The following is a 24,743-nucleotide window of genomic DNA, read 5'->3' as shown; positions in this document are numbered from 1 at the left end:
GGAGGAAGGAAAAGGGGGAGGAGGAGGAAGGAAAAGGGGGAGGAGGAAGGAAAAGGGGGAGGAGGAGGAAGGAAAAGGGGGAGGAGGAGGAAGGAAAAGGGGGAGGAGGAGGAAGGAAAAGGGGGAGGAGGAGGAAGGAAAAGGGGGAGGAGGAGGAAGGAAAAGGGGGAGGAGGAAGGAAAAGGGGGAGGAGGAGGGGGGTAGCAGGAGAAGGAGGAGGGAGAGGAGGGGGAGGAGGAGGAAGAGGCGGAGGAGGGGGGGAGGAGAAGAGCAGGGGGAGGAGGGGGAGGAGGAGTAAAAGCAGGAGGGGGAGCGGGAGGGGGAGGAGTTCTCAAAAGCCTACAGAGTCTAAAATAATTGATTAAAATAGGTTTGATATACCATACAAAATATTTTTATAGTCAGATGAAACTTTATAAAGGCACAATCTTCCCAGTGGTTTGAATACCTTAGGTACTCATCACATTTCAGGAAGTCATAAGTAATGCTAAACACAAATTAAGTAACAGTAAAATTCTGAACAGAACAGGGTCATCTTGCTCAAGTAGGGAAAGGATGCAGCTGGTGGACAAGATGTCTCTTCACTGTTTGGCAGCCCAGTCAGCACCCAGTCCTCTCTGGATGAGAGGGAGGTACCTTTTGTGCACCATCTGGCAAGCTCTGCCTTCTCTCTCAAGGCATCCCCTCTTCCCTGAAGCTTTCCTCAACCTCTGGGCCTCACGCAACTGCCCTGATTGCCCAAAATCCTGAGAAACTGAGCAGTCGTGTTCAGGAAAAGGACAAAAAAAAGAAAAAGTTATGATAAAAGCATATAGAGAGGTAAATCCAATAGGAAGGGTTTTTAAAAGAACATCATAAACGCTGCAGCAATATTTTAAAAGCCCTTAAATTCTTGGACAGCTGCCCACCTCAGATCAGTACGCCATGTCCTGCCATGCCAGAGAGAACATCTCCAGAATTCTGGCAGTGAAACACCACACAGTACTTTCCTCAGAGAACATGCACAGAAGTGAGCTCAGCAATTCTGGCCACAAACTCAGCTCCCAACTGGAGTTGGTCAATTTCAGTCAAGGCTGGCAAAATGATCAATAAAAAGTACTCACTTGAAAACACTATTCAAAAAAAGTCAGTATTGGCCTTTTAAAGGGCATGACACATTCATTCACAGAAATTTCATGCAGGGGCCGGGGGGAGACACTCTGCCTTCCTGACCAGCCTTCTTTCCAGTTCCCTCCCCAACAATTGGCTTTAACAGCTATGCAGCTAGACACTGGTGGGAAATAACACAAACAGATACCTTCTTCTTTCCCAAATTCTGTCTGCCCGGAAGAAACTAGTGCTTCACTTCTATCTTTCCTTACTTGGATAACCCCTACTCATCTGTCAACTGAGGTCTGAAAGGACATCTCTACTACGCCTTCCCTAAATTCCCCATTAACTCTGTTACCACAAAGCATGGTTTGTGTAATCTCTCCCAATGGACGGCTAACTACGCAAAGGTAGGAACTATGCCTTTATCCTTATAGCACTTGGCACAGTGTATGGGCACACACAGTATTTGTTGAACTATTTATATCTAAGCCTATTGAGGTATACAGATTAGTCATGTGTGTATACATATTCCTGATAGCTCACAACCAACAAAGAACTTGTTCCTTATTGTTGAGCTTCCAGTCTGATGACTTTATTCCTAAAACCCAACATCCTATTTTAACATTTATTTAAAAAATGGAAAGCTTTTTAAAAAGTTTTTTTTTTTCACCCTGGTCCTTGCCTTCTAAAACACAGATCAAAATATTTTTTCACATTTTAATGACTCAGTCTTAATTATGAACATCTAATTATTACAGTGCAACATTTAATTTAGGACTTCAGAAAACACTCATTGTTTTTGGTTTTTTGGGTTTGTTTTTTTTTTTAACATTTATTTATTTTTGAGAGAGAGAGACAGAGCACGAGTGGGGGGAGGGGCAGAGAGAGAGGGAGACACAAAATCCGAAGCAGGCTTCAGGCTCTGAGCTGTCAGCACAGAGCCCGACACAGGACTCAAACTCACAAAGCATGAGATCATGACCTGAGCCGGAACCAAGTGTCAGATGCTTAACCAACTGAGCCACAAAGGTGTCCCAACACTAACTGTTTTTAAAGATTAAGCGACCACTAAGATTTTGTTAAATTCTTAGAACCAAGTTTAGAATATTTCAGCCTCTATGTTAGAGTTGTGATTTTGCATTCCTTTTTCTTAATACGTAGCTTTTTGCTGCTGATGTGTAATAATTGTAAGTGAAACAAGAGTTTTTAAAAATTTCCCAGAATGCACTGGCTTCTATTTTAGCTACTTAAAGACTTTCCTCATCTGTATGTCACGTGTTGGAGAGGTATGAACTTGTTAAACCACACAAAGGTCCTCCTTTGTGTCTCTGCTCCACAAACTCCAGCTCAAACACAACTTGTTCCACAAAGTCCTTCCTGATAAGCACAGACTTAACCTCTCCCTACTCCATGAAACCCCACCTAACTTTGTGTTATCACAGGAGAATAGACTTTTTGTAAGTTTATTTATTTGGGGGGGGGGGGGCGCACACAAGTGGGAGAGGGGCAGAGAGAGGGGCAGACAGAATCCCAAGCAGGCTTCACACTGTCAGCGCAGAGCCTCACTTGGGGCTCGAAGTCGCAAACCGTGAGATTATGAGCTGAGCAGAAATCAAGAGTCAGATGCTTAACTGACTGAGCCACCATGTGCCCCAGTAGAATATATTTTAATTCATTTTTTACCAGTTATTCTCCAAGGCCATACTGAGCACTTCCTAGGGGAGGTATCTTTTCTTATTCAAAAGTTTAAGGCTACTCGCGGTCCGTGAGTTCGAGCCCCGTGTCAGGCTCTGGGCTGATGGCTCGGAGCCTGGAGCCTGTTTCCGATTCTGTGTCTCCCTCTCTCTCTGCCCCTCCCCCGTTCATGCTCTGTCTCTCTCTGTCCCAAAAGTAAAATAAAAAACGTTGAAAAAAAATTAAAAAAAAAAAAAAAAAGTTTAAGGCTAGTGTCTAGTAAGGCATCAAAGTTTTTTTTACTAAGTGTTCAAAGTTATTTAAAAAAAAGGTAGCTAGGGGCGCCTGGGTGGCTCAGTCGGTTGAGCATGCGACTTCAGCTCAGGTCATGATCTCATGGTTTGTGGGTTTGAGCCCCACGTTGGGGTCTGTGCTGACAGCTCAGAGCCTGGAGACGGCTTCAGATTCTGTGTCTCCCTCTGTCTCTGCCCCTCCCCCTGCTCTCTCTCTCTCTCTCTCTCCCTCTCTCTCAAAAATAAATAAACACTAAAATTTAAAAAATTAATTAATTAAAAAAATTTAAAAAAGGTAGCTGTGATTCCATGCAATTTTCATGGTTACAAAAAAGTGAGACCCCTGATGATGGAGATTAGACAGAAAGACCCAAAGAACACCAATATGGGTTAAATACTAAACATTTTCATTTTTATTATTAATTTTGTTATTATAACTCATTGATAACTCAGGAAGTAGTACTATTTTAAAGGTCTTTTAAGGCTAATAGAAAAGTATCAGAAATTCTTATTAAGGGGAAAAAGGAAGAAAAACCTACAGATTAAAAGAGACTTAGAAACTTATCTATCAAATGCAATGTGTTTGGATCCAGATTAAATCAAACCAACTGCTGTGGGGGAGGGCAGACTTTAAATGAGTATCAGAAAATGTTGAATATAGCCTAATTCCTTGTAATATTAAGAAATGACGATTTGCTTGTCTTTAGGTGTGTGAAGGACACTGTGGATCAGGAAGAGAGTTAACCTTTTAGAGCTCTGTAGTAGCATATTTATGCATGAAAATATGATAATGGGCATTCTATCAAATTGTGGGGGCATGGGAGTGGGGAGTGAGAAGTATAGGAGAAACAAGATTGGCTGTGTGGCAATGGTTACTGAAGCTGGATACTGAGTACATGTAGTTTAATTATATTTTTCTTGGGGCGCCTGGGTGGCTCAGTCGGTTAAGCAGCCGACTTCGGCTCAGGTCATGAACTCACGGTCCGTGGGTTCAAGCCCCGCGTCGGGCTCTATGCTGACGGCTCAGAGCCTGGAGCCTGTTTCAGATTCTGTGTCTCCCTCTTTCTCTGACCCTCCCCTGTTCATGCTCTCTCTCTGTCTCAAACATAAATAAATGTTAAAAAAATTTTTTTTAAAAAATCGTATTTTTCTCTCTACTTTTTGTACATGCTCAAACTTTTCCAAACTAAAAAGCTTTAAAAAAAAAAAAAAAAAAAAGCACGAGGTGTCCTTTTAATTCTATGGTTGGTCATAGCTGCTCCCCACCCCCCGCCACCAAACTGCCTTCTGGCTTTGAATAGTTTCCTGCTATGCAGGAGTCGCTGTTCCCACAAATGTGTTATAACATACTGTCCCATTCCTCCCTGAGGTTCCAGCCTTATACAGACAACATCCTATTTCTACTTCTACCCTGTACCAGAAACCCAGCCCCATCATCCCCATCCTATCTAAAAGACCCTATCAACCCCCAACACAGCTGAAGATTACACCAAGATGCCAGCTACTAATAGCTCTGAGAACCACACTATCTGCATCTGACAGCCTGGAGCTAAGACCACATTCCAGTTTTTTGACCTAGTCAGTGCATCTCAAAGAACACAAAACAGGCTGTGTTTTGGACATCAAGAAATAGGAATAGGACATCAAGACAGGAAGTAGTCACACAGTATTTTGGTGGTGATAAAATCCAGCACGGGTCCACCTAACACTCTTCCCCTAAATGTCAGGATGCCTCACATAGTTCTCAGCTGTACAGGCCTCCCCTCACCACCCTACATATAGGAGTACCCTGTCCTACTCTCTGACTCTTTGGCTACTAACTTTCCTTCACTTTGATTTTTTTTGTTTTTGTTTGTTTTTTTTTTTTTTTTTAGGTTTATTCATTTATTTTGAGAGAGAGCGAGAACGCACAAGTTGGGGAGGGGCAGAGAGAGAGAGGGGCAGAGAGAGAGAGGGGCAGAGAGAGAGAGGGGCAGAGAGAGAGAGGGACAGAGAGAGAATCCCAAGCGGGCCCTAAGATGACAACAGAGAGCCTGAAGCAGGGCTCGAACTCACAACCCACAAGATCATGACCTGAGCTGAAGTCGGATGCTTAACTGAGCTGCCAAAGGCCCCTCTTTATTTGATTTTGTAGCACTTACGCTACCTGACCTATAGTACATGTTTATTTATCACCTTCCCTTCCTAGAATGCAACTTCCATGAGGAAGCTTGCTTGGTTTTCCTTTGTGTGCTCAGATTCTAAACAGTAATTGAAACACTCAGAGATCAAATGTATATTTGCTGAAAGCTCAGGATCCCAGGAGAAATACAACTAAATACCAAAGAGGGCTGGGAACAAAAAAGTTGATACTATTAAATACATAAACTGAGTACACACACTTCCATCACTACCCACACACCCACATGTAGTACAAAGGTGATAGCATTATTTTTATCCACTATCACATTTAGACTTCCTTAAATGGCTGAAAAATTAGTGACTCGGGATCACACAAATAATGGCTGAAGATGTCAGTCTGTGCCAGAAAAACCTAACAAGACCACAGTACCTTCACATGCCCTCTACAGTATTCACAATATAAACAAATCATCTCAGGATATAGGGTACAATGCAAATTATATTGGGGTTTTTAGAAGCCATATGGCACTGTCACTTTTAAGTCAAAATCAATGTCCTCCCACTACTTCTTCGCCTACTGCAACTACACTAGACAGAAATCCCACCACCACCACCACCAAAGAGATTAATTACAGTAACATCTAGGAAGCTGACCAAAATGGTGGGTGATTCAGAGTGCCTGGTTCTGGCTCTACCTCTCAGCTACCATGTGATCTTGGGCAAGGTACTATGGCTCAGTTTCAAGTAAAATAGGGAACAACAAAAGAGTCTCTATCATAGGTTGATCATAGGGTTGATATCCCTGTACCAGACACACACTAAAGGCTAACTATCTTAGTTATCATGTTCAATATTATTATTATAAGCACTTCTGAACCCACTGGTACATTTATACTTTAACATAATTCTAAGTAGGATTCATCCTCAAGGATACAAAAAAAGCCAGTTTGTCATTTTTTTTTAACTCCTGTAAAATCTGGTGAGAATAGATAATATATAATAATCTGGGAGCAATTCTCCTATAAATCTGTATTGAAGGAATGAATCACAGACATTAGGAAAGAAGCTTTTAAGAAAAGTGAAATTATTACTCAATACCCTCAAAATCCATTGCTGAGCTTTTTGTTAAATAAAATCATCCACTCAATGCACTCGGCATATAGCATCAAGCATGTGGAGAGCACCCAATGGAACGTACTTATTATTCTTACTGTTGTGATCATGAACCTCAAGGCAAAGAGGGATTCTAAGGACTTCCTGGCCCAAATTCTCTCCCTCCACACAGCCTAAAAATCTATAAAATTATGATTCAGACTCTAACATTGCTCTGCTGTCCCTCTGCCTCTACATAAGCTTTTCTGCCTTGATCTTCTAGGTACATCAATGTTCCGCCTGAGACTCAATTTAAATGAAAGTGCTCCACTGCTAACAAAAATCTAGAAAGCACTGCTATAGTCCAACCCACTACTTTATGGATAAAGAAACCGGGCCCTGGTCTAGAGGTCCAGCAACTTGTCTAAGATCTCACCACAGTCAGCACCACTGTGGAACTAGAAATCCAGGCTCTTGAAACCTCATCCAGGGCTCTCCACTGCTAAGTGTTACTTCATCCGCAGATAAATGCATCAAAACTTCTACCAGAACCAGCATCTAGACCCAGATTTTCTCTGCTTGAAGTTCAAGTTACTAATTCACATCCCGCAACTCACCATAATTTCTCTCTGTTCTTCCAGATTCTTCAAAAAATTAGAAAATTCACGTAAGGAAGCATCTATAAAGAGAAAGTTACGATTATTTGGTAGCCAAAGCAAAGGAGAATAAACCAAAACCTCACTGTTACATACCTATGCAGCGTTCATCATCTGTCTCTGCGTCACCGATGAACTCAAATTTAAAGTCTCGGAGTGAATGTGCAAACTTCCGCTGGGCTGCTGAAAGACCTAGAAAGAAAGATTTAATGATTACCTGGGGCCTTGTTTTCAGTCCAGGCTTAGAAGAAATGTATTCATCCTAAGGTCACTAGAGCTGTAGGGCTCTTCGCCCAACCCAAGAGGAGGCACAACCCAACTCCTTTGCCAAGGGGCCCATCACCCTCAACCTGGCATGCTCTGGGATGCTTCTGTCTTCCCTTCTACACTCTGGCACGGAACAGGTGCTGGAGACATGTTTACTCCCTCCCCCACCCTCTTCTTCCTCAGAGATATAACTGCTTCACATTGTTCCCCAAAGCTCTTTCTCTTTATCTGCTCACTCAGGTCAGAACTTGCCCGATTCAAAAGTTCAGGCTATGATTAGGAATACATACACCTGATGGTATCTCCCAGCGCTGGAGGAGAACTGGCTGAATGCCACGGTTTCAAATATAAAAATATCAAAGCTCAAAGTCAGCCGGCCAGATGCCCTTAACTGACTGGCAAACTGCAGCCAGAGAAGCACAGAAGTATCAAAGAGTTTTCATAGAAAACAGCATCAGGAGGTAGCTAAAGGCCAAGCTTAAATGATGGAAAGAATTCATTCTGCAAAGACCTACACATTCTTATCTTTTTTTATTGGAAATTAATAGAAAATAGTAGAAAACTACATTGCAGTATCATTTACGATAGCCAAGATACGGAAGCAACCTAAATGCCCATCGGTAGAAGGACAGATCAAGAAAATGTGGTATGTATACACAATGGGATATTACCCAGCCATAAAAAAGGAAGGAAATCTTGCCATTTGTGACAACATGGAGAAATCTAGAGGGCATTATGTAACATGAAATAAGTCAGACAGAGGAAGACAAATACCATATGATTTCATTTATGTGTGGAATCTAAAAAACCAAACAAAAAGCAAAACAGAAACAGACTCATAGATACAGAGAATAAAGTGATGATAGCCCAAGGGAAGGGGGTTGGGAGAAGGATGAAATAGATGAAGGGAATTAAGAAGTACAATCTTCCAATGATGAAATAAGTAAGACCGAGGAATGTAAAGTACAGCATAGGCAATGTAGTCAATAACATTGTAGTAATTTTGTATGGTGACAGCTAGTAACTAGGTGTATTGTAGTGACCATTTCATAATGTATATAAATACCGAATCACTATGTTGATACTAATACAGTTATTCCTCAATTAAAAAAATTAAATAAAGGGAAGTATATACAAAGATAGAAAAAAATAAGAAAATGATGGAAAATTCTACTTCGAAAATAGGGTAACATTTATTTTATGGGCCATAGCACATGCTGTGTATATCTCATTCAATACTCTTATATAAAATAAAGATTATCTTCATTTTACAGTGGGGTGCTAAAGCTCAGAGATGTTAAACAATTTACACAGTTGCACAGCTACTACAACAGCAAAGGCTCGATTCTATTCCAGAGCTATTTGCACAAAGCTATGCCCTGGCCCTGGATACAATCCTGCCACCGGTCTAAAGCACCTTTTAAGAAGCTGTTCCCTGACTCCCACACCGTGAATATCGACAGACTCTGTTAAAGTTTCATGTCAAGCAGATTAAGAAGTTGAAAAAATAAAACACAATCTATAACTGCTGGCCAGAGTACTCACACAAAAGATAAATGTAGACAAGAAAGAGAAGCCAAGAATGTCAAAACTGAGGGCTGTTTTTAATGAGATAGTAGAAGCAATTTTCTCTTTTAGTCATTGACTAAACAAGGAATAAAAGCAAAAGATTCTTATTTTTACATTATAAAATGCTACCTGATTTTTTTTTTCTTTTACCAACTCTTTACCTCAAATCATTAAGTACAAAGCTCCCCAATACCCTCCTGGACAAGCTGCTTTCTCTCACTTCCCAAACTTTCTGACAATGCTCCCCAGCTCTTTCAGCTACTGTCATGGTTTGGTTTTGCTTCTTAATTTTCTTAACAGACTATTATTTTTTAGATAAATTTTAGATTCCCAGCAAAACTGGGCAGAAGGTACAGAGACACCCGGCCCCCACACGTGCATAGCCTCTCTCATTATCAACATCTCTCGTTATCGCAGCTTTTCAAACGTCATTCTTCCTCTAATTCATGTTTAGTTTGCTGTTCTCAAATCCTTTTTCTCTTTAAAATAAAAAACAAACTGAAAGACCAAAATGCAAAAGGTAAAAACCACAACATCTTCAGAGGATGATACAAGATTATAGCTTCTTACCCTTAGCATATGGAACAAAAGCACACACCATAATGTAAAATGTGATGGACTGCAAGCATGGTGACAATTCTCCACCTGTCCCTGTAGGCACCTCTTTTCAATGTGGACTCTGCGGCTCCTCCAGCAATAGGTAGAGTCTCTCTTCCCACACCTTGAATGTAGGCTGGCCTTAGAGCCAGCAGGATGTGGTGAAAGTAACACTGTGCCAATTGAGAACCTCCATCTCACGAAATTTTGTATACCTCTACTCGACTCTCTTAGAACCCTCTGGCTTCTGTGTGAACAAGCCCAAGCTAGCCTGCTAGTTGGTGAAAGACTAGTGGCCCAGTGTCCCCACCCACCCCACCCCCGCCCTCCCCCAACTTACTGCCCCATGGGTCAGGCAGCCAACCTGCAGAAGCAAAGCTTTCCTGCCCTTTATGAAGGAGGTAATCCAGATGAACTTGAGTCCAAACTAAAATAAATAAATGGCTGCTGTTTAAGCCACTACGTTTGGGGATGATTTGTTACAAGGCAACAGATAAATTAATACAGAAAGGTTAGTAAAATTTGACTGTGTTAAACTTGAAAAATGCTTAAGACATTAAAAAAGTGAAGATAAGCACACACCCAGGAGATGTAAGTAACAGCTATAGATCAATGAAGGCAGAAATTCTAATAAAAAAAAAAACTCAACAAAACACTTCAACAGGCCCTTCACAAAAGGAACTGAAGGAAATCTAAATGGCCTATAACCACATGAAAAGGGTGCTCAGACTCATTAGTGGTAATGAAAATGAAAAGCTCAACATACCTCAATACACTTACCAGACTGGCAAAAATTAGTCTGGTAAGTCCAGGTGTTGGTGTAATTCTGTGTTTGGAGCAACACAAATCCTCGCATACTGTTAGGTAAGAGTAAAAATTGGTACACTTACTCTTTAAGTACTTTGGCATTTTCTAGTAAACTTGATGATACCCTACAACCCCAAAATTGTCCTTCTAGATAAATTCCCAAGAAAAACTCTTACACATGTGCACTTGTAGACATATACTAGAAAACCCATAACAGAATGATCATAATAATAGCAAAAACTGGAAAAAACAAATACCAAGTAACAACAGAACTGAAAATTATATTACATTCATACACCACAGAGTAAAAATAACTATCAATTCACAAGTCAACACACATGAATCTCACAACTTGGACAGAAAGAAGCAAGTCACACAGAAAAAATGCACACAGTATGATTCTCTCATAGAAAGTTCAAAATAAGCTACACTAAACTATATTCTGGGTTGCATATATAGGTCACAAAATTATAGAAAAGCAAGGGAATCATTATCTCAAAAGTCACACAATGTTTACCACTGGAGGCAAAGGAGAGCAATGCAAAGGGACGAAGGGATTGAAGGGATTTTAGCTCATAACCTAGGGGTGAGTCTACAGATAGATACTTGCTTTAACATTCTTCTTTAAAGTGTACGTTTGTTTCATTTTTGCCATAATTTCACAATTAAAAATAAAATCTTTAAAACCATAAAAGAGTAAAACCTAGCAATTTAGTCCATTCCAAAGTAACTTATTTTCCATCGTCATCCAGGCAAACATATAATTATTCTCCAAGGTTTAACCACACTGGTGTGCTCTGGGTCACACATGCCAAACTCACTCCAGTCTGACACCCTTAAAATTGCTACTCCCTCACCTGAAACACTCTTCCCCTACCCCCACCCTCACCAGGCTGGTTCTCAACCCTGATGGCTCAGTCCATCTGTCTCTGATGGAGCCATCCTCCCTACCATCCTCTCCAAAACAAGGTCACCCGTGGTCCTTAATCCCTGTCTATTCTAATGCTGCTTTATCCTCCTCGTAGCACTTATTATCTGAAACTATCTTACATAGTCAGAACTCACTCAGGATTATCTATTTTCCCACTGTACAATATCATGTCATGTCCCTGAGGCAGTAACTGACAGTCTTGTGTGTCACTATATCCCTGAAACAGGGACCACAACAGGATTTTTCTTTTGTATCTCATGCACCTACTTCCAGATGTTAATAGTGTGTGCATTTATTACCATTGTTAATAACTTTATTCCATTTTACTAATGTTTGCTTTGTCGGTTCTCAACAGGGGCGTGTACATTGGTTCCACTTATGTGTATATATGTGTTTATATGTGTATATTTACTTATTTATACATTATACCCATTTTATATAGATTATTTATATAATATGTACAAACACTGGCATAAGTTATATTTTTCCCCTCTGGAGCTGTTTCCTGCGGTATTTGATCCAAATCACTAGGTCGAAATATACTTTGAAGACCATGTTTCATATGGTCATGGCAGGAGGCTCTCTAGAAAGTAAAAAACTTAATCTATCAATTTTTTAAATATTTCATAATACCTAATTTCATTCTGGCTTAAAATGTTTATAACAGCAGATTAAATTTGGGTTCATTTGCACAGCCAATATGATATTTCTCCCTGGGTAAAAAGCATGCTTTTCTCTCATTAAGTGCTAAGTATTGTAGTTACGTTAAAACTTTATTTTAAATACATACATATTTTTAATGTTTGTTTATTTTTTTGATAAAGCAAGCAAGCAGGGGAGGGGCAGGGAGACAAGGAGACAGAGGATATGAAGTGGGCTCTTCGCTGACAGCAGCGACCACGATGTGGGGCTCAAACTCACAAACCACAAGATCATGCCCTAAGCTGAAGTCACACATTCAGCTGACTAAGCCACCCAGGTGCCCCAATACTTTATTTTAGAATAAATCATTTTTCTTTCTGTTGACTTTTTTCTGGTGTTATCAGAATTCATGAGGCAAAATTTTTATTGTTTAAAAATTTGACCACACCAAACTCCATTCCATTTAAGAATCACAAATGTATCATGTTTATTTAGTATATTCTAAATGTATTTATTCTCCCATATAGTTTATACCTCCATAGACATCTTCTGCCTTTTCAAACATAATATGAAATCATGAGATAGCTCACTATATTTAGTACAGTCCATTAAAGAAGCACAAAGATGTTTTATGCAAAGGATAATGTTTTCCTCTTTCCGGTATCACTGCACATAAATCTCAACCAGTCTTTAGTTTTCAAGTTACAAAACTAGCAACATTCCTCTATTGGGGGAAGATGGTGAGGGGCCCACTGGTTGGGAATGCCTTTACTGAGTGCCTACTCTTTGTTAACTGACTTACAAATATTACTTCATTTACTCCTTATCATCAGCCTGGAGAGTAGGTGTTGGTGTCACTTTTTTTAAGTTTACTTTATTTTTGAGAGAGAGAGGGAGAGAGAGAAAGCACGTGCAAAAGTGCAAGTGGGGAAGGGGCAGAGAGCAAGGAAGACAGAGAATCCCAAGTAGGTTCCAAGATGCCAGTGCAGAGCCTGATGCAGGGCTTGAACTCATGAACCTTGAGATCATGACCCAAGCTGAAACAAAGAGTTGGACACTTAACCAAGTGAGCCATCCAGGTGCCCCTGGTGTCACATTATTTTACAAATGGGTTAAGTAGGTTCAGAGACAGGTTAGCGACTTGATCAAGGTCACAGACCTCTTTAGACTGCTAGTAATAAGTCCTGGAGGCAAAGGATCCCTTCCCTAGTCTCTCAAGCTTCTACCAATGTCCCTTCCATTACATCATTCCAACTTTCAGAAGACAGAACATTATTCTCTTGTCCAGATCTCACCCAATTATCTGAACAGCTCTAATGCAGATTCTAACTAAATGGAAAACTCACAATCATGTGGCTCCATGCCCCCATCCTTTCCTGTCTACTAATTCCTCACTACTGTGAATGAAATACCTTCAAGGTGTGAAAGAAAATAAAGCACAACAAATGTAAAAGAATTCATGTGATTTGCACTCTTTCAAATGAACCTGGGCTCAGAGCCGCCCAGATTAGAATTTTTAGGTCTTCAATCCACAGACAAATAGGAAGAAGCAGAGGCATATAACTCTTCCCAGGGCTAAGAGCAGTGTGAGAGATGAGGAGCTACATTTGAGATCTCATGAATTTGAGATGTAGCACACGTAGGGATCCAATCACAGTTAAAAGCCTCCAGACACTGGCCCAAATTGCCAAAGCTCACCCTTGCTGATGATACAGATGAGAAAACTATCTTTTGCAGAATGCCCACCTATTAACCAGTTTTCAGTTATGACCGTGAACTCTGAGTCACATACAGGCACTTCGAAGGAGGCGAATGGGAAAACTCTCTGTTCAACTGCTCTACCTGACCCAGCCTGGCTCTGGTAATAAGGTCATAACCACTATCTCCAGCAACTCCCCACACTGTCAACCGAAGCACGAATGGGGACGCCTAAGGAAATGTGGCATGTCCTCTAATTCTGGGCTTGAGAAGAAAAATGAAACAGCAAACAAATGTGCCTTTCTTACTCATTAAATTTGAAATATAAGACTCTGCACAAGCCATATCGGATGCTAAAGCCTTTTTTCAAATAGGCAAACTGCACCTAGATGTTCACATTCCTTTGCATGTAGAGACCCAAGTAACTAGTTTATCAAATATGCAAAAGCTCTGCCAAGAGAAGGTCTGCCACCCATTCTGCACATCAAAACACGTACCAAAATTCTTCAGTGTTTTATTTAGAGAGGAACAGGGTACAGACTCTAAGAACTTCATATCTTTCATGCCAGATTCATGCCAAGGAAATAATGCCGATGTTAACCCAACTCAACTTGGAAATGAAACAAAATTCCTCTAGATCTGTAAACTGGCTTCATATTTTCCTTCTGTTTTCCAGATTTACAAAACTGGCAGCAGCACTACATACTAAAAAAGCCTCTCTATAGGAGTCAAATAAGAAGGTAAATGACTCTCTTTGTAGATTTTTTAAAAATAATGCAAACATCTCACAAATCCAAAATGCAGCCCTGAAGACCAAATCACAGGCTGTTCCAGCAACAGCTCAAGGGCCAGCCTGGTCTCTGGAACTGTTACATTAAGACATTCCTGGCCCTAACTCTCCAATTCCAGCCCAACTGGAGTGTCTATGTAGTAAGGTCTTCTTAATCGTAGGAAAAGCACCATCTAAAGTCACTAGAATATTCTAGACCTAAATTGACAAATTTATGGAGTCGAGGAAAATAAGGTGAGTCCACAATGATGCACGTGCCTCAGGAAAAAAATGCACAAACTTGGAGTGTAAGACTCAAGACCCAACATGGCACATTAACAGACAGCCAGATTCTGTTAGCCAACATAATTACAAAGAGAGTACTTTCAAAGGAAGGGATCTGAACACTGCAAAGAATCCCACAGGCAGGTCCACACTGGAGACCACCACCCCAATCTTCGCTACACCTTCTTCCAAGCTTCAACTGCACTGCACACATTCAGCAGTGCAAAGGGTCTACTCGGGCTAGGTTCTGTGTACAGAGAGAGTACCTGTCACTGAGCAGAGATTGCTAGCGATCACCCAGCCTACCAGTTTTCAAACTGTCTTGGGCCACAGAATTGGTTGTTCAAAGAAAATCTTATAGTGAGAACGGAACAATTAGTTGACACTTAAATGTATCTGCTGCTGCTGTAACTAATCACTATAAATGTAGTGGCTTACAACACCACAAATTTATTATCTTATAAATAAGGAAGATTTTTGGAACCTTTGGCCTGGACGTCAGAAGGCCAAAACGGGTCTCATGGGGATGCATTTCTTCTGGAGGCTCGGGGCGAACACTGTTCCCTTGCCTTCTCGAGGCTCTACAGGTGCCCAAATTCCTTGGCTCACAGCCACCATCCCCCTGTCACATCATTCTGACCTCCTTCTGTCACACAGCTTCTTGGACTCTTAAAGACCACCATCCTAACCAAGGATAATCTCACCACCACAAGGCCTTTCATCTCATCTGCAAAGTCCCTTCTGTCATGTAAAATAACATACTCACAAGTTCCAGGAATAGGAAGAGACCTCTTTGGAGGGCCATTAATCTGCCTACCATACCTTATAATGTCAGGTACTCTCCTGACCACTTTACATTTATTGATTCCTTTAAGTTGTCCTTCATCCCATCTGCCTTCATCTCATTCCTATACTTCCAGGAATCCAAGTGGCCAGAATTCCAGTGTTCCTTTCTCAGCGTCCCCGTTCTTCATTCTACACATCCACATTCTACTCATTTACCCAAACATTTGCCAGGCACAGTGTTCTAGACACAGAGCATACTGCAACAAATAAATCACACCAACTGGAGTGAGAGTGGGTGACAGGCCAAAGTGAGAGGGGGGAAGTAGAAAGGGAATAGAGAAGGCAAATAATAAAACATAAATTACATAGGACATTGGTAAGCAGGTAAGAGCCATGGAGAAAACTGAAGAAAGGTTAGGAAAATGGGAACATCTGGGGAGAGCCTGAACAGATCTGAGCAGATGGCACAGAAAAGATGGTATCGAAGCAAAGACTTGAATGATGCAAGAAGCAAGCCACATGGATAACTGCAGAGGAGACTTTCCAGACAGAGGGCACAGTCATGAACAGACCTGGTGTAGGACAGCAAAAGGCTAGTACTGCTGATGCTGACTGAGGTGGGGCGGCAGAGGGTGGGGGGTGGGGGGACAGACAGAGCAAAAGGCAAGAAAGTCAAAGACAATGGGGAGCAGTTCAGAAAGGACCTGAGCATCTATTACAAGCAAGAGGGGGAGCTTCTGGAGGGGTCTGAGGAGGGACATGATCGAGTATTTAACAGCATCACTCTGGATGCTGTGTCAAGAACACATGGAAGATGGACAAGAGGGGAAAAGGGAAAACAAGTTAGGAGGCTACTGCCCGATCCAAACAAGAGATGATGGTACTTCTTTAAAGAATTTCTGGAAACTGTGCCAACAACTGATAAGATTTCAGGGTCTCAACCTAATGAGTTGAGGGGCCCACGTGCAAAAACATCCCCAAGGATAGCAATCACCTTCAAAACTTCTTGGCTTCAAAGTGAAGAAAGTCTGCTTTGTAAGTGCTTAACATCAGTAGAGCATTTTCATTGCCCCGTGTTAGGAGTTCAATTGTGGCCCACCCCCGCCCAGTTTACATAGTACAGTCCTAACCCTCCAGATCTCAGAATGTGATCTTACTTAGGGAGTCTTTACAGGTATAATCAAGTTAAAGTGGGGTTACTGGGGGTGGGAGGGGGGGTCCTAATCCAGCATGACAGGTGTCCTTACAGAAGGGCAAAGTTCGAACACAAACACACACACAGAGGGAAGACGAGGTGGCGAGGCAAGGAAGAAAACGTCCATCTACAAGCTAGAGAGGAACGCCTGGAACAGAGGCTTCCCTCACAGCCCTCAGAAAGAACTAACCCTGCTCACGCCTCGATTTTGGACTCCCAGCCTCCAGGGCACTAAGACAATAAATTCCTGTTGTGTAAGCCACCCAACCCAGTCTGTGGAAGTTTGTCATGGCAGCCCTAGCAAACTAATACATCAGGATTCTTTTTTTTCTCTTCTTAGAAAAACAAGGTAGCCTTGGGGTTAAAATACAGGCATGATAACACTACTGGCAAGGATTGTTTTTACAGATCAGGGATGTAAACTCAATGACAAAGCAATATTATCCAAACATTCTGGTACTGAATATAGTAACTTGGCATTCAAACTGGTTTCCAAAATGTTCTAAGAAAGAGGAGATAAAAAGAAAAACAAAACCATAGAGAGGGGATAATGTCAAGACAAGCTACCGTGTTAACCACAGTATATGCTTAAGGCCCAAAGTAAATACTAGTAAGGACTGAGGTGTCAGGTGTTCATCTGGCTAATGAATGTGAGCTTTCCCGCCCTTTTGCCATTGGAGCATCACCATTTCACAGCACAAACGAGAAACTTAGCTGCCAACCAAAGAAAGCCAAGAGTTACTATGTGCCTCTCCTTTCTCTCAAATGCTTTAATATTTATTTCCTTTAAAATAATTTTTTTAACATTTTTTTTGAGACAAAGAGAGACAGAGCATGAGTGGGGAGGGGCAGAGAGAGAGGGAGACATAGAATCTGAAGCAGGCTCCAGGCCCTGAGCTGTAAGCACAGAGCCTGATGTGGGGCTTGAACCCACGAGCTGTGAGATCATGACCTGAGCTAAAGTCACACTTACCCAACTGAGCCACCCAGGCATCCAAAATAGTTCTTCTTAAAGTAAAACAAGACTCAGTCTAAGGAGGGGCTAAAACCTCTTTTTTTGTGTGTCCCAAGATAAACCAGGATCACAACAGCTGAAAGAAATGCCACAAGAAATGCCCCAGGACTTGCATCTATCATTCACTCAGCACAGTCCAACGTGCCATATAACACACCAAGATGTGACAGTTGTCCTAAAAGGTCTGTGACCTCTAATGGAGAGAGGTCACCATCACATCACATCTGGCATATGAACTGAGGGGTCCAGATTACACACTCCACAGGAGTCCAATGGAAGACAAACTCAAAACAAAACAAAACAAAACAAAACACACGTTGAAGTCATCAGGAAAACACAGCATGCATGGAATGTGGGGCCTGAATAAGGGCCCAAAAACATAAGCTAAATTTATATCACTGTAAACCACAGAGAAGACCTTTGAGGCATTGGGAACAAAATGAGGGAAATCCTTCAGAAGTGAGAATGAGAAAGACTATATATACTACACAACTTATATAAACTAGGGCCTTCTGAATACAAGAAACGAAGACTCAAATAATGAGAATACAATCAGAAAGAACTCAGAAAAGAAAAGCAAACAATGTGTGTCACAACAGAGAACTTGTGGCATAGCCCAACCAACCTGGGATCTTCTTTCTGGACCACCGCCATCAACGCAACTTGGATTCTGAGTGTTTACTTTTTTCTCTCTCTCACTTTCAACTGCTCTGTTTTCTTTTATTTTGTATCAATTCTTGCTGTCAGAACCGCTGCTTACTCAGAAGGTTTGCTGCCATGTCACTGACTGGTGGCGCCCTTTCACTGTCCTTGTATCAATTATGTCATTCTTTCAGCTGGAGCTCTTAACTGCTTTTCCCTTATTTCCCAAATTAAAATTCTTAAGAGAATCAAACAGGTCCAGTTCATTTTTTTTTTCCCCCACAGAAGGCCATGAAAGAAGGAGCTTCTAGTATCCCACCCTAACCAAATAAGCCAGCTCGGAGAGATGAGAGAAGAGAGGTCACGAGGTCCTCAGAGAACTTTCTCCTCAGCAGAGGCTATGAGCAAAGCCATTTTTCCTTACAGGAACTGTGAAGTAGTTAGCAAATGCCAAGAGAGACAACTTGGGCCCAAAGCCAACGAGTAAAATGCACCCTTTTAAAGGCCAAAATAATTTCTGAAGACTTGACTATATCATAAAATTCCATAAAACGCCCCTAAAGGCAGAAACTAGTCTATCTAGAAGACTGAAACAGGCAGGGCCTCAGTCTATGAGAAGGGCCATTTTAACACGAGGAATTACATTCAACATAAGGAGTTTGAACACTCATATTTGACTAGAAAATGGTTTCACATCCAGTGCTTCCAAATGGTTTAAATGTGTGCAATGACCATCTGACACTTATTTAGCACTATGTATGCACTGGTCACTCCAAGGAAGTCCTCTGCGTATATTAGTTCATTACCCAATTAGGTAAGCCTTTTTTCCACTGTATTTTAGAGACAAGCACCAGGATACACAAAGGGACCACACTGTGTTAGATGGTGGAGCAAAGATTTGAACCTCGAAGCCAGCTTTCCATCTAAATGGTCACAATATGCTGTCTTCCCACAAGGAAAACTGCACAGGCCATAGGTGGGCCACAATTTCCTTACAATGTCCTCATAAAATGTATGTAAATCATCCAAATCTCTTGATTTTGTGGAAGTGTTAGAAGAGAGGTCAAGAATTTTCTTAAAAGGTTTTGTGGGCATCTGTAAACAATGCATGGAGGGCAAGCTGGCCTTTGCCCCTATAATCATGCCTGAAGGAGCTCGCTGGGGGACCCACACCATTCCTGGGAGGTAAATGGCTTTGGCCTCTTTGGGATCTACGAGTCAAACTTTGACCACATCAGAGGCACGGACACTGAGAAGCTCTGTGACCAGGGGGAAGCAAGGACCAGGAGCTTCTGGACAGGGTCCTACAGGATGGGCTGGAGGTGAAGCAGCTCCAACGGTGGAATTTCTACCAATACCACTGCAAGCAGGGAATGTGGGGCACACAGCTGGAAAGGCTCGCCCACGGAGGGACCTTGAGAAGGTGATCCCTCCCAGTCCCTGGCTGCAGTTATGTGGTGGTAGCTGAAGGCCAGGCGCTAAGCCTGGTCCTTGGGGACCCAACAGGGCTTATCACAGGGGCACAGCCACCACCTGTGCCTGGCTACCGTCTCCTTAATGCCCCTCCCCAGAGAGGCAGCCTTCACAGCTGGTTTGGGCCCAGGCTTGGTCTCTACACTCTGTGCAATGATTTCTGTGAAATTTTGCCATAGCGATGACATTGTTTTCAGGATATCCGAGAGTTCTATCTGTTCCGTCTTTTATTCAGAATGAAATAAAAAAATTATTTTTGGTTCTAGGGAAAAAAAAAAAAAAGCTTTTTTGGACAGCCCCTAGGAAAGCAAAGTTGCCCAGGAAGAAGGACAAGAAAGGTATGCTGAGGAGCTCACAGCCAACAGGAAGAAGGAAAGAGAGTAAACTTGGAAAAGCTGCTCTTAGAAAAACAAGTACCACCTGGGCAGTGAGGTCCATGAGGTCTGCTTCTTGGTTCCAGGCTTCCTCAAGGGCAAGGTCAACATATACCAGGATCCCAGACAGCAGAATCAACACAATCCAAGCCTCTTATAAGGGGCATATGGACACAGGTCTGGGCCTCCTGAAAACTAGCCGTATTCAAAGAGGAAAGAGGTGTTATATAAATAAATAAGCTACATGGTCAACTTGTAAAATCACTGAAAGCATGAGTCAAGTATGTAAGTGCACATAAGACAGTTGAAAAGTTAAGCAACACCCCCTCGCCAAATCTTAACCAATGATTCTTTTTATGTTCTATTTTTTATGTTCTATGAATTTAGCATAAATTACTTTTATAATCAGGGAAAAAAATAAGTTAAAACCAAAACAAACCAAAAAAGAATGGATGATATCTGATCATTAGAATAGGCTGTGCTGTAAGACAATGTGGCTATGATGGTTAATTTTAGGTATGAACTTGAATGGGCCACAGGATGCCTAAATATCATGTTGTGTTATTATTTCTAGGTGTCTGTGAGTTGCTTCCAGAAGATACTAGCATTTCAGTTGGTAGACTGAGCAAAGCAGATGGCTTTCCCCACTGTCAACTGACATCATCCAACCACTAATAAACACACATTTAAAAAAATTCAAATTCACTAGTAACGAAAGAAAATTTTACATGGCTTTTCACCTGATGGCCCATACTATTTTTAATAATGAATTTCAGTATGTATTTGCAAACATATAGGTAAATAAGCCCTTTTATATATTGGTAGGGGAGAAGAAAATTAAGAAACCTGCAGTCACTGCTGTCACTCCTCTCTTCTTCCCCTAAAAGAGGGAAGAACATGAATAACCTGTCACGGCAGGTCTCGATAAAAAAGATAATATATGTGCAATATTTTCAGAGAAAATGCTCAGATGGTTAATATGACTACTGTGAACAGCTAAGGTCCCAGTGTGACATACTTTTTACGAAGGAAGGTTAGTTGTTCTTCAGAAAAGCCTCATCACAAAGCTCCTAGCACAGTCATTGAGAGTTAATGACAGTGATGGGTTCTGGTGTCAGACTGACAGGATCACACACTAGGGTCCCCATGACCAGCTTCTAGTGACCCTGAGCAGGCGACAACCCTTCCAAGCTCCAGCTTCTTCACCAACAACTTGGGAATAATACTGGATTTTATATAACAAATTGTAGTAAAGGAAAATAATGAATCAAAAGATTACTAAGTTATCCTGTTTGGGTGACAGAATGGCGGAACCATATTTTTTGTAAAGGGGAAGTCAAGAGAGGAAGCCAATGTGAGGTAAAGAAACAACTGAATTTTAGGTATTTCACAAAGTAGCAGATTAACTAAACAGAAATTCTGAAAACAGCTGAAGATAAAAGTCACGGACAGAGATTCTAATCATCACTTCTGTGCTGAGAGGTAACTGAAGTGAATTTTCCTTGTTAGAAGGAAAAAGTGTAGAAAATCTGGAGCTGAAAATAAAGAAGTAAACCATGGTGGACACCCATAAAAGGAGAAGGGGGGGGTGCAGAAGAAGACAAGACAGAGAAAAGACAGCCCAAAATGAGGTACAAGGGGTGTGCAGAATCGGAGAAGACACAATACTGAGAATGCTCAAAAGTGCCAAATGGTTTGCAAGGCTGGAGATTGGGCAAGAAGTACTTTGACAAATCAACCTGATTCCTCCCTTTCCCTTCACCCACTACACATCCAACTCTACATCCAAAATATCCCATGGATCTGCTCACTTCTCTATCTCCACTGTTAACACAGCCTCTCTGGTCACTCTGCTTCCACTCATTCCCCTTCAACCCAATTCCTACAAGAGCAGCAAAATCTAACTAAAAATATAAATTGGATTTCCTTATTCCCCTGCTTACCGCTTCAATATCATTCTGTTGTATTTAGGATAAAACCCAGACTCCTCACCAAAGGTCTCAAATACCTTGAGTGATTCTGTCTCTGCTCAGCCCTCCAGCCTCATTCATCCCCTAAGCTCACTCAACTCCAGCTTCATCAGCCTCCCTTCCAGTCCTGGGAGAAAAAAAATGCCAAGTCCTCTCCTTCCTTGGGGTCTGTGTACATGCCCTGCCTTCTGCCTGGAATGCCCAAAACTCAAGTACAACCTACACTAGAAGCTACCAGAACCCCATCAAGTCCCAGCAGGACCCCTCTGCCTGCCTTTATAACTGGGCTCCAGTTATCAGATGTATGTATATACAGAAGATGTATGGAGGTGTAGTATATGAAATCCAGTTCCTGATTTCAAATGGTCTGTATTCCAAATCAGTAATAATTGAAAAGGAAACACTAAAACGTAGAAGAAATAATCAGCTATATATTGACTGAAGATACATATGCCCCTAAAAAGGATATTTTCCAGTTTTTTATTACTTTCATTCTCAATTTAAACACATTATTGATCCACCCTTCCCCAACCCAAACTACACACACATAAAAGTAAAAGAGGGGGAAAGCCCTTTATGAACACTTCTGGCCCATTAATAACTTCCAGGCTCCAATTCAAAGGACACTTAGAAAGAGCTCAGCTAACATCCTTCATTCACCAAGTTGTGTTACAGAAAGTAAATGTATCACACACACAGCACAGAAGGAAAGAAAAAGCTGAATCAGAGGTGGAAAGCTTCCAAAAGCAAACACTGGATTTCATTTTCTGCAAGCTGATAAAGCACAGACATTATAAAATTATGATAAATTTTAGCACCTAGAAATCCAAGGATCAAATCTTGTAAGTTGTAAACTTACTGACAGACATCTTCATATCGAGCCTAAATCATCCCTCAGCACTTGACCATGACTTCATAATACCTGGAAGAAGGTAACAGGTACATGGGAGTTCACTATTCCATTAGCCCAACTTTTTTTCAAAAAGTTATTTCTTTATACTTTCTAATCTTAATCTTTATTTCCTTCATCACAAGTATTTCTATGGTCTAAAGTGCCATGGGTGTACTGTCTTTATTTTCTCTACTCCAACAAGTTTGATATATAACTTCATGTTAAATGTTTTTCTTTCTTACCTGTGTGGCCTCCTTTTTGGATTATGATTTTGATTTTTGTATCTTCTTAGGTAGTCAAATTTTTCCATTTTGAAGAAGCTGCTTCTGTCATTTACTCACTTTAAAAGCACCCACCTATTTACATCCCTCAACATTTTAGAAGAAAATTAAACTGAACATTTCCAATTATTTAAACTTTATTTTTTAAGAAACCTAATTCTGGGGGCACCTGGGTGGCTCAGTCACTTAAGCTTCAGACTCTTAACTTCGACTCAGGTCATGATCTCACGGTTCTATGCTGACAGCACGAAGCCTGCTTGGGATTCTCTCTCTCCCTCTCTCTCTGCCCCTCCCCCACTCTCTCGGTCTCAAAATTAATAAATAAGCTTAAAAAAAAAAAGAAACCTAACTCTGGCATCTCCGAGTTATTCTGTTCCTTTGTCTCTCTTTCTGTGCATTTTAAACCACAGTCTCACATCATACTTTTTACCTAATACAACCAATCATCCTATTATTTTTTTCAGGAGGACCTTATTTATCATTTCAGAATTATTCCTAAAAGCAATAAATATCTACTATTCTGTGGAGTGTTTTATATAAAAAATTACCCCTAGACTCCTACTACAAAGATAACTATTACATGTTCATTTTATAGACAGAGGGGAGGTGGGGAAACAGAGAAGTGAAATTGGTCACACAGCAAAACCAGAAGCAAGCCCAGGTCACCCTGATTCCCAGCTCACGATCTCTTCATTCCTAAATTCTGCTGGCAGAAGTACTTGCTCGCACACTAAGTGGCACCGGGCTACGAGATTTAACTGACATATCAAATGAGTGTAGCACTGCCTTCCCTGGTTTCAAATATACAGAGGCTTGGAAATCTGAGAGCCACACGCCTGAGAGCTGGTAGGTGCCAAAGGAAGGTCTGGGGTGCCCGCAGGCAATGCTACTCAAGGTGCCAGCTCCTGAACTGTGGGTCACAGGGTCCCTGAGAAACAAGGAATTGGGACAAAATGTAAATTAACCGAGTCACTGAGCACACCTGTTTAGTTTGGCTGACTTTTCTTTATAGCAAGACTTCTTGCCTCAAGGAAGTCAACTCCTATTGTAACTAACAGTCTGCAGACTAGCACAGGTCTACAGGCCCCACTTTGAGTAGCACTGACCTACAGCAGCATTTTTCAAAGTACCTAGAGCAGCATTTTTCAGGGTGCCATATGTGACTTAGTGGGTGATAAAATCAGTACAATGAGCTATACCAGCATTTTTTAATAGCAGAGAAGAGAGGAAATAGGGGGCTCTGGTATAGTGAATTGAAGACAGGTAGGGGCATTACTGTAATCTGGTTAGAAACACTTCTGAACAAAACTGGTAGGGGTAGATGAAGATTCAAGTTCAGAAATGTTCCCTTTCCATGTATGGTATTATATGGAGCATAAAAAATATTTATCTTTTTTACAAGCTCACTTTTATGTTTTTATTTTTTAGGCTTGTTTTTGTTTGTTTTTTTTTAAAGAAACAACATTTCCAGCTGAGTAAGAAAACTTGGGGCACTGTGTTTAGCTTGCACTACATTTTAAAGAGACACTGGCAAAACCGAACATCTAAAAAAATGTTATCAGGATGATGAGGATTCTAAAAAGCCTACGAATTAAGACAAAAATCTTGGGGGTGGCGGTGAC

At 41.2% G+C, this 24,743-nt stretch overlaps 1 protein-coding gene across 3 annotated transcripts in view; it reads right to left on the bottom strand.

The window, feature by feature from the left end:
• ARHGAP10 (Rho GTPase activating protein 10) overlaps positions 1–24,743 on the bottom strand; it is a 322,588-nt gene that overhangs the window by 234,507 nt on the left and 63,338 nt on the right. The window contains exons 1-3 of one of the 3 annotated variants that reach the window (XM_049632248.1): positions 9,335–9,682; positions 7,025–7,120; positions 6,890–6,951 (exon numbers count right to left, since the gene is read on the bottom strand). In XM_049632248.1, coding sequence (XP_049488205.1) covers positions 6,890–6,951; positions 7,025–7,120; positions 9,335–9,365 — 189 coding nt within the window. In that variant the 5' untranslated portion in view covers positions 9,366–9,682. Of the gene's footprint in view, positions 1–6,889; positions 6,952–7,024; positions 7,121–7,278; positions 7,468–9,334; positions 9,683–24,743 lie in introns of those variants that run through there. The other 2 variants (XM_049632247.1, XM_049632246.1) reach the window with 2 other exon arrangements.

Source organism: Panthera uncia, chromosome B1 (genome assembly GCF_023721935.1).
Source record: "Panthera uncia isolate 11264 chromosome B1, Puncia_PCG_1.0, whole genome shotgun sequence".
NCBI lineage: Eukaryota > Metazoa > Chordata > Mammalia > Carnivora > Felidae > Panthera > Panthera uncia.
The sequence above is the reverse complement of the archived record's forward strand: the minus strand, read 5'-3'. Positions and strand labels throughout refer to the sequence as shown.